This window comes from Nipponia nippon, unplaced genomic scaffold (assembly GCF_047370975.1).
Source record: "Nipponia nippon isolate SJK-2023a ecotype South Korea unplaced genomic scaffold, ASM4737097v1 scaffold_3, whole genome shotgun sequence".
Lineage (NCBI taxonomy): Eukaryota > Metazoa > Chordata > Aves > Pelecaniformes > Threskiornithidae > Nipponia > Nipponia nippon.
In genome coordinates this window covers 90,786,709-90,797,803 of record NW_028262347.1, presented here as the reverse complement: position 1 = coordinate 90,797,803, position 11,095 = coordinate 90,786,709, and the positions used below count along the sequence as shown (strand labels likewise).

Below are 11,095 nucleotides of genomic sequence, written 5' to 3'. Positions count from 1 at the left end.
ACTCAGGCTGGACAGGACTACTGAAGCTCCTTGAGGAGGATTCCAAGGAAAAGAGTATTTTCCTCTCCCTATGCTCCCCTGTAAGCACCCGGACCAGCTACAGGTGGAGACAATTTGTACCTCAGATTAACCCAGGACAGCAGTTCTCCAGTGAAATACAGAAACAGAGTGCTTCCAAGAGCTGTGCTACAACTATTTATAATGGGCCTTTTAAACAACAGACCAAGCAACCACTTGTGAGGCACACCCTAAGCGTATATTTACCCTGCCTTGCAGATGGTGGAAGCAGATACGTGACCACAGGTCTTTAAAGGACTAAGTTTCTTAAGAGACACAAACCCGAGGGCTCTGTGACCAGGGGACTGTTGTTTTGACCGTCACAGAGCAAGAGACACCCTGCCGTCCCTGCGAACCCCACTTCCCCACAGCCCAGCCCCTCACAGAGCAGCCCCTCCACCAGCATCACCTGTGAAGGAGCTGCTAGCAAAGCAACTACATGCAAAGTACAAATGAAGTCATAGATGTTATATATTCCTAGTAAGCGAATAAGCTTTTGAAAGCTACAGAGAAACGCACTTACAGCGCCAGCCCCGCCGCGCTGGAGCCCGGCTCTCACACGCCGCGACAGACTGCGCCGGCAGCCCCGCTTCCCGCCGCCGCCTCAGGGGCCGGCGGGCTTCCCGCCGCGGGGAGCGGAGGGGAGGGGCGGCCCCCGCCAGCGCCCTGCAGCTCCTCTCCCGACAGGGAACCCGGGGAAACGAGGGTGCTTGGCGAGAGGCCTTCTGCCAGCAAGGGAAAGAGGCTTAAGGCTGCACCGCGCCCTTCGGGTAAGCACGCAATGGCCGCACGGCCCCCGTTCCTGCCGGCTGCAAGGACCGGTCCGTTGTAAGACGGGACAGCGCACTGCAAGCTAAGCTGCGGGCGGGGGAGCTGCAGCTCCCGGCAGCCCGGCTCGGCTCCCTCCCCTGCGGCTCGGGGCTCCGGTAGCGCCATGCGAAACAGGCCTTGCAGGCGCCGACACCAGCTCGGCCCCCGCTTGCTCTGCAGCTGCGCTACAGAAGCTGCTACGCATCTCCGCGCTGGGCTCCACGCAGCAACTAGCCCAGAAACACCGTACGCTCAAGAGGATTACCCTTAGTCCTTACAGGGGGGTATCGCCACCTTCATACGCCAACCCTGAAAACTTCTCTAGGCATTCACCACTGGCTGAAAAGAGGTTACAGACATCTCTAATACCCTGTGGCCAGCGTGTGGGCAGCACAGAGCTCCTCCGAAACGCTGCTGTAGGTCTATTCCAGCTACTCCCTCATCTAAAGACACTATTGATCTCCCTTATCTCCTCAGTTACCCTCTCCCTTTGTTTATTGCCGATTTACTCTTGGCACCTGGGAGCGCGTTAGGATGTTCGTACCGTGCCCGTGGCCTCAGGCTTGTTGAGATGCTGCACATAGCTCCCAGAGCAGTCAAGCACTGCTGCTAGCAGGTGCACCCACGTAGCCTCTATGCAGAATTAAGCCACTAATAATTAAATTAGTTTCACCTTTAACGTTTTTCAAAGACATGGCAAATGCAATTTCTATGGAAGCTGGTTTTTAGCTACCGTCTGCCAGCTCTGTTCCTTCTAATGGAAAAGCTGGTGTATTTGCTCACAAAAGGGAAGGAAACTTAAGTGTTGCACGCTACTCAAACCGAAGTCTTCACGTAACATTAATCTTCTGTTTCCTCACTGAAATTCCTCACGGAATCAGGCATGCGGGGGGAGGCAGTGAATGCCTGTAGACATTCACAGCCCCCCGGGCACCGCAGGCACCGCACAGTGTAGGATTCACGTGCTCCAGGCATGAGCAGTTGGTAAGACGAGCCTGGAGCCTCGGCGAGATAGAGATCCCCACTAGCACCACACACGCTAGCTGTGCTCAACACAAGGGCTCCGTAGTTCCTATGTGGAACAATATTATTAAACCTCACTTTCCTTTCTAACAATCTGAGTCTGATGCACGTGCCTTTGGTTGGAGAAGAAAAAAAAAAATAATGCTAACTGCTACCATAGCCCACACAAGTTCTTTGATCGCACCCCTGGCATCAGCAACAGATAATTTTGTTGTTTTGTTAAAGATCAATAGAGTATGTTCAAAGCCAAGGGATACGCAGGAACTCGCACTGTTCAGTCTACTGCTAATAACAGGGCAGTAGGTCTGTACATACGATACTTTTGCACAGTTCTGGTACAGCTATGGTATTGCCACAGTTGGTTTTAGGCGCGGTTTTTTTTCCCCCTGCTTGTCTTGTGGTCAGAAGATAAAAGACGTCTTTTTCATTCAACAGATCTGCATCAGTGCAGAAATGGGGAGTTTTGCAGTGAGAAAGTTTTAGCATACTCCACTTGCAGAAAGGAATTCAGTGTAACAGGTAGCATAGAGTTAAATAATGTGTATAGGCATGAACAGGCTCCTTTCTTCAAGAAAAAAAAAATGAGGACTCAGTCAAATGGTCAGGGAAATCAAGCGTATAGCAACTATGGCTGGTGGTGTTATTTTACTGATCAAGTGTGTACATGTTCCAGAAAAACAGTTAAGGGGATTTCTTGGGGCTCTAAGGTGTGGTATTAAATCTGGCTATGGCAGGTGACAGTAACTTTTTCAAGTTACTGCTCCAAACCTGATCAACAAAACCCTGAACAGCACCTTGAAAGACAAAAATAGTAGCTTGATGATTAGTTCTCCCAAACCCCACACTGACCTACCAATTAAGAAATACCCACTTGGTAAGCAATGGAACTATCACTTATCAGGAGAAACAAATATTTTGTTCTTCCTCTCCCCCCCCCAACAACTAAGACAGTTGTACTTAGTACACACAAGTACATAGTTCTGGTTGCACAATGGAGAAAGTCAACATGGCCATTTTTATGGTACTCACTATATACCAGTCTATCATGCTGAAAACTATATTATTAAAAGATGCTTTTATTCTGTATTTATCTTAACTGCAGAACATCTTGTGCCTTTAAATAAAGAGCTCTCTTTTATAGTGGTTTATATTTGATTACATTAAACTTCATTTATTCCTGATAAATCAAGTTTATTACAGCAGAGAGCAGTGCAATGAATTAAAATCCTTTTTAAAGTAGCACATAAACCTTCTTGAAGGGAATACCGCAACTTGATGTTCTACATTAATAACAGCCTTATTAGTAGTAACTCCCATAAAGTGCCAAAGGAGACAAGTCATTATGCTTAAGCAGGGCTCACTGCTTTAATAGCTCTACGCTGGCGCAGGGCAACAGCGTTCTTCGATTCTCCCTGGAAAATGAGGGACAAACTTCTGCTACACATGTAGTTGAAACAGCCTGTGGAGTTCTGTCATGCAAATTCAATCTTCAGCCCTGTACTAATGTGACAGGTGCAATAAATCCAGTACATGACTGCACTGCTATGGCAAGTCCTCCTTTAGTAACCGTGATGGAGATGGATACAAGTCTGACATGCAACGAGCATTCTCCAGTGATAATTCTGAATCTTTATCAAAATGCTAATCTAATTATCCAATAAAAACACTTTCTTTAAAGATTTTTAATTACTGTAAAATGCTCCCACTGCAGCCCAAACTACTACTATCCCCCAGTTGCTTGCATGCTTTTTAAAAAGTGGTATGCAAGCTTTCCTGATTAATTGGAGATTTGACAAGGAGGAAGACCCTAGGCATTCTTCATTAACACCACGGCTATTTTAGCTAAGCATAGAATGGAAGGGTTCTTTTCTTCCCCCCTTTCTCACATGACACACAGCATCAAGTATTGTACACAAAATGACACTCGATCCAAGAATGAGAAAGCGCTTCCCGCTGCCCACCTTTTTCCAGGCAGAGGAAACACTTAAGCAGACAACTTTTGTAAAGAGAACCTTCACAGGGCTGTTACAACCATTAACAGAACTGACGGCAACACAAGTATTGCAGAAAGTATTAAACTACTTGACAGAAGCAACAGAATGACTATTAATTGTTCTAGTACTACATAAAAGTCTTTTACCTTCTTACGCAGATAATGTCTGTTTTGCAACAGGGTACCTGTCTCACTGCACAGACTGAGCTAACGCCTGTAAGATAATCAGGAGCATTTAGCAAATACGATCATGCTCTGTAGGACCCAGCTCCACTTCTTGCAGAGGTGGATAAAACCAAGGCCAAAACTGCAAAAAGAAGTCTTGGGTGAACGCTGGGCTGAGGAAAGTGACTCTAGCCCTGCTCTGCCAGTGGGTTCTTGACATTTAACCAACCATTCAACACCCCCCACCCTCCCAACGCTTACTGATGTCCACTAATGTTCCAAGAGAGCAAAAAACATGTCTTGCTGATGCTGGAGAAACTTCTGCAGCAACATGAAGTAATTGCCACAGCAGTTTTAGTCACACTTCAAAGATAAAGGACATAAGTTCTCTAGCACACCCTAAATCGGGCACCAAAAATTGGCAAGTGTTCAGTAACTACGGCTTGGATTCTGTCTCAGACCCCCTCATCTACAGAATAAGGCTATTACTCATCTTTCCAATTAGTAGTGATATTGATGAAAAATCCAATACAGCAAAAATCGGAGAAAGTCCCATAAGGAAACTAAATCCATATACATAGTGCTGGGTTTAGACGATAACACACTAAATTAGACTTGGACCTGCACAACTGAATATAAAAAAACCCCTATTATTCAGTGAACACCATCAACTGCGTATACTGAATGAAACAAGAGACCCATAGAAAAAAAACCTAGCACCTGATTATGTAATAATACACAACAGAAAAAGGAAGACGACAGCTTTACATTAGCCACTTCCTAATTTTTGAAAATTTGCCTTTGCAATCTTGGTGTTTAATAATTTACAAAAACAGTGTTTTAATATTACCTGGTAAAATGAAGGGATAATTTTTTTTTGTTTTCTTTTCTCCTTTTCTTTCTTCCATGTATAGTAAGACTAAGGTGCTTTAGTATTTGTTGGTTTCCTGTTTTTCACAAGAGGGAGAATTTCCCAGCCAGGTAGGTAACAAATGTTGGAAAAGATGGAATATGGGCTGCATACAAAGAAATTACTGGAGGTTACACTGCATGAGAAAGCTTTTACAACCCAGAGTTAAGGAAAAAAGAATGATTTTAACTGTACTGACTGCTTTGTATTATAACCACATCTACTGCCAGCACAGAAACTGCATGTTATACAATTTATTACAATGAATGAATTCCCCTGCTTTTCAAGTGAGATCTTGGTATCCTAGCTGTACTCTGGATTTAATGCATGCAAAAGTTGCCCTCCAATTGAAGAAATATGCATGATGCAAGCATCCATACACATAAACCAACCAAGGTTTTCATTCAAGTCTTTTATTATAGCTTGAATTTTTTCACTGCATTTAAAAATCTAAAAAAAATAAATATTTGTTTCACAGCTGCAAGTCACATATGCATTAACACCACAAAATCTGGAATCTAACCAGAGAAGAAAAGTCAAATCCGAAAGTGTCCAGCTAAGCACAATCGTCTCAGGGCAATTATACTAAAAATAAAATCTTAAGAAAAGGGGAGAGGGGTGTTAAAGAGTTATTTCAAATGCATTCATCTGGAAAAAAGTGAAAATTCTATTAGAAACCATAAACTACGCTTTCAGCATTTAAAAATAAACGTTTAACCTCTTGACAGCAACAATTGTCCGGTGCATCTTTTAAGCTGTATTTTTGACACATGGCTGCAGAGGTTTCAAATGATAAATCAACCTCTTTTATAATTGTGTCCACTTAATTACATAATTAGTCCTTAAAAATAAAACAGTGTATTAAGTCAGCTTGTCCATCCACATATTAAAAATGCCATTGTATGCAGCGGCACTAAGTGACTGCTTCATGGATTGTACATCGTGAAGATGAATGTCTCTTAAACACTCACTTCCATTATTAAGGTTCTTAAAACAAACCAGAAAAATATATCTTCAGAAATCAGAGTAGTCACTTTTTTGTTAAAAGCCATAAAATAAGCTCATATTCAATTACAAGCAATAGAAACCATACTGCTATTGGAACATAATTATTTTATCACAAAAATGTATTATTTACAAAATGAAAAGTTACCAAGTGAATTTATCAGGGAAAAAGTTAAATGTTCTTACTAAGTGATCTGAAAAACTTAAGCAAGTCTCTCATGCACTCACACGCCGAATTGTTTGCATAAGGTGAAATGTTAATTCATGTTAGTGACACTTGACTCCCATTCACAATACTCTCGTTTTTATTGTAAGATGGCAAAATCCACATGGTTCTGTACAAGAAGCTATGTATTAAGACAGTTCCTCATTTTTGTAAATGTTTTTTGGCTCCCAGGAATATCTGTACCACTGAACGTTTTTGCGAATAATCAGTTATATTATCAACGCCATCATTTAATCCACTGAATTTACCACCACAAGAAAGACACAAAAAGTTAGTTTAATGATCCCACGTTACACAGAACTCTCATTTCTGAAGTTATACTAAACTGAAACCTTCGTAGTGATCTATAGCCTGGATCAACTTAGATTTTAGGGTTTCTTTATCTGTGTATTTTGGAAGATCAAGAAGATTAAAGCAAGTGTGAGCTACCGGAAGATAACCTTCTCCACCTCCTGTTGGCTGGATGACTAGTTTAAGACACTTCATTCCAAGAATTGGAATACGATCACTGCCTGTCAGAAACACTGCCAAGAAAAAACAGACAAACAAAGTCTTGAAAGCAGTTTAAGACTAACATTGTGTATGTCATATATGCAGTTCTAATTGTTATTCACATTTTTTAATTATTCCAGCAGTGGCTACCTTTTCATACTGAAGTTATTCTGACAAGTTTGAAAAACAGGGAATAATGACTTAACTCCATCTCCAGCTTACACATATGAACTCTTAACTGTAACGTAACACATGATATATAAAGCAAAACCTTTCATTTTAGCATATGAAACCAAACAGTCCTACCAAAAAAAAAAAAAAAAAAAAAAAAAAAAAAAAGAGTAGGAAGTTCTCAATGCATCAGAATTTGTTATTTAAAGTTCACTGGCTATACCTTTACTGAGCATTTGCAAGCATCTTGTAAATGCACAGAATTAGTTTGCTCAGTAAGAAATTTATCTGAATTGGAAACTAATCTATGATTTATTCTCAACAAAAGCTTGTTCACAGGAAGCTTCTGTAACTTTGTTTCTTCCCTGTACATTTCCACTCATATCAGCCCCTCAAGGTATTTACAATCAGTTATAACTCAAAAAATCCATTTATGTGCAATGAAAAAACTGGAGGATGTGAACCTTATGTCAAAAACAGAAAAAAATTCCTAGTCATCAGATAAATTACACTAGCAGTTTAGGTTGCTGGGGTTGTTTGGGTTTTCTTCCCCCCTCCCCCTCCCCCCCTCCCCCGCCCTGTTTTGTTTTTTTAATGCTGCTCTGGTCTAGTGTGATCTTGTAACTGCCCACCACCCAGAATCATTCAGGGCAACCCCGCAAAATCAGAGACAAGCTCATAATCACTTTCTTCTACTATGATTTTTTTCCTTCCAAATAAAGTTAATCACATCATTATAGACAAATACTTACAGCTGCCCTCTTATAGCAAGAGGGCCTGAAATCACAGTGATCCTGTTCAGTTAGCAACTTATGCAAAGTAGTTTCAAATACTTACACAAAAACTGTTTTTTCTTCTCCAAAGACAACTCATGAAAAACCTCCCAGAATATTTTAATTGTAGGATGGTCTGCCCAGTATTCTCCTTTGTATTCTGTATTCTAAAATGAACAGGAAATGAGGTTATTGTTTGCACGTAGAACTAATCGGATAATCTGACATTAAAGTAGAATGAATGCGGTTTGCGTAAAGGGATACTGCAAATGACACTACTGTTTTCTTCGGTAAATTTTCTTCAGCTGTTCTGTCTGACTTCAACTACATGGATAATTGCATGTACTCCAAAGCATTTTCAATCCCAATAAAGTAGTGACAAAGTCTCACAGCGAGTTTTGGCAATCAAGAATATTTACTTTTATTAACTGTGTGCATTTTGTTCACTTTCCCCCTTCTAACATAATACGTTGTATAAAGCTGCCTTTTGGCTCTGTGGATTTTTCTTCCTCTCCTTCTAAGTCTGATTTCCCTCAGAAATTAGATGGAAAAACTTTAAGCAGGAAGGTAAATAATATTTTAGTGTCTTCATTCACTGATATTTAAAAAAAAAAATATCATGCAGTCAATCCAATCAAGGCTGGAAGTCACATTAAAACAGAGCTCAAAAGGATACTTCAAGATTTTGCTTTTGCATCTTGAAATTAAAAACGTATGAAACAAATAGCTAACTATGCTTCTTACCTTCTCCAATTCTTTCCAATCATAATTTGTGTTCCCAATCACCATTGCCTGCAACTCGCTGGGCTGGAAGAGCTGAAGAACTTTACCTCCACATACTTTGTGGAAGCCTGCATGGAATGCACTGAATAAGGAAGCCACAGATCTATTGAAGATGTAATCCACATATGCATCTACAAAATCTTGCCTGTACAAACAAGAAAAAAAGAATTATGTTGAGAAGGGAAAAAAAACAAAAGCACGTCACCCTTCTAGGAATAAAACAGTAGCCATTTCTGTATAGAACACAGCATTGAAAGTTAAGCAAAAAGGATCCTAAGATATTATGTTCTCTGCTTCATGTTACAACCACAGTGAAGATAACCTCAATGATTCCCCCTCCACACCCCTCAAGACAGAGTCTGTAATGTACAATGGAAAAACAGTAAACGTTTAGTGTTATTTATTTCAGGTGCTATAAACACTTCTCTTATTTGTATGCATTGCAGTGAATTGGACTGAATGGCAACAAGCTTAAAGGCCTGAGTTACATGCAGTGTCCGCAAACTGACTAGTCATACTTGCTGGTGTATTTTTTTTAATTAAGAAGATTAGCATATCTGCACTGAAAATGCAGATCAACTTCAAATGGACATTGAGTCCTATACAGTAGAAAGATCAGCACAAAGGAGCTAGGATACTGAAAAACAGACTGCCTGTTATCTGTGCTTCGGTACAAGGAGTTCTCGTATCTTGTTGGAAGCATCTTCCACAGCATTTCAGGGGAGAACTAAAATTCCTTGATGTGAGGCAGTATTTATGATTATGACTTTTTTTTAGTTTCCATTTTCATCAAGCCTAGTTAACACTGCTCGTTTCTACGCTGAGAGTGACTTCAGTCATAGATTACAATTATCCTACCAACATACATTCTCTGTGGAAACCCAAGGTATTTGAACAACATCCACAGTATCTGAATAACATCACCAATAATTTAAAGAATCATCTAAACACATTTTGACGACACATTTATTAAAGTTGTTGAACTGAAAACACTGGAGATGAGCAAAGTGGTGAATCATGCTCCTCCTCTTCCAGCGCTCTATGAGATATCCATTTTATGCACGCTATGTAATTAGCAGAAAGGCAGGTAACTTGTGTAATACTAACAGTAGAAGGAAAGGCTGCTCCAGAGAAAATTCATAGTAATAAGCTAATTAGCATTATTATACTCTATGTTAATATTTTTAAAACTGAATTAAAGCATCATAGAATACTTGGATCTTGAGAAACAGGAATTCTTCATTGCTGCAAGACAACATGTGACAACAGTGCAGCATACATTCCACGGACACCTTGAAACTTTACTCGTAATTCAACTGCAATTTTACTGTCATACTGTCACAGAACACCAAACCACCACCACAGAACTTCAAAGTTATCATCTTTAAGATAAGGTATGACAAATCCTCAGCTATGAGCCAAGGATTTAAAAAAAAAAGTGCGACAGGTATAGGTGGTGATTGCAGTTCTTAATGGTAGGATAAGTCAGAAGGATAAAAATCACTCCATTGTGGGAAGTACTGTCACTGCACATGGCCATGTGCAGGTTTATGATACCCTCAGAATCTTCTATCATCACTCTTCCCTCTACAACAGACCTAGGTAGTTACAGAAAATGTTGCCCAAAACATTTGCCCTCTAGGAACATGCCTAGAGGTACATTTTCTCCCTCATTCCTACCATGCACAGCCTAGGTGCATTCTGTTCTCATAGAGTGTGTTCTTTCCATTCAATAGCCCCTTTACTCTAGGAGAAGTAAAAGCACAGAGAATTCACAAAGATTAAAGAACAGACAGGAATACATGAGAGGAATGGACAGAAAGAGATAGGAAAATGGTAGTATTCTGCAAAAAGGGACAAAAGCACCACCAGATATATTCTGCCTATCCTCCAGGAGCAGAAAGGTAACAAAGGGTGGAAGAGGCTGCTTTTATAAATAGAAGTAACAGAATCCTTGACCAAGGAAAAAAAACCCACCCCTCACACACTCTTCTGACAATAACACTACATAACATGAGATTAATTTTTCCGCTCTACAGAGGGAAGACTTCTCTGAAATAGTATTTCATATATGAACAGTTGCCACATAATGGCATCTAGGTTGAAGTCTTCATCATTACTCACTGAATTCCAATTATATATGACTTCCTGCAGAACCACAACCGTTTCTAATCTTATAAAATGAAGATCGTGTAGTCAAAATGGGCCCTAAAGAGCTTCAAAATACCTTTAAGTTCAAAGTGAAAAAGAAGTATTACACATTCTGAGTAAAATTAGATAGCCTCTCCACAGCTAGCAAATTCTTAAATACAGTAGCTATTTTCACAATACACATGAGAACAGCTTGGAAAAACAAGCAAAGTAGTTTTGCCTCCAACATTAGTGTAACAGCTTGGCAAAGGGTATTTATAGCAGCCCAGTTACATTCCCAAGGCAGACAGCAACAGTGAACTACCCTGTAACCCATAAAACTCACCTATTTTGTTTGACTACGGGAATGTCAGCACCATTAGGAACAAGCTCTTTAATTTCTGTTGTACCAAAATTTTCCACAGTGATCTATTTAAAACAAACAAAAATAGTATAAATCTTATTTACTGTGTAGAGTACTTCTTCCCACCACTTAGCTAACAGCAACATGAACAGCAGGCACAGATGCTAAAATTCATGGGAATCAGCAGCTGATG

The 11,095-nt window shown here is 40.4% G+C and overlaps 1 protein-coding gene across 6 annotated transcripts in view; it reads right to left on the bottom strand.

The window, feature by feature from the left end:
- Positions 1-11,095, bottom strand: part of HERC4 (HECT and RLD domain containing E3 ubiquitin protein ligase 4) — a 49,730-nt gene that overhangs the window by 7,140 nt on the left and 31,495 nt on the right. For 3 of the 6 annotated variants that reach the window (XM_087765750.1, XM_087765751.1, XM_087765749.1), the window contains 4 exons: positions 10,885-10,967; positions 8,370-8,553; positions 7,690-7,792; positions 5,862-6,713 (listed from right to left, as the gene is read on the bottom strand). In XM_087765750.1, the coding sequence (XP_087621876.1) occupies positions 6,505-6,713; positions 7,690-7,792; positions 8,370-8,553; positions 10,885-10,967 (579 nt within the window). In that variant the 3' untranslated portion in view covers positions 5,862-6,504. Of the gene's footprint in view, positions 1-580; positions 6,714-7,689; positions 7,793-8,369; positions 8,554-10,884; positions 10,968-11,095 lie in introns of those variants that run through there. The other 3 variants (XR_015706493.1, XR_015706494.1, XM_087765752.1) reach the window with 3 other exon arrangements.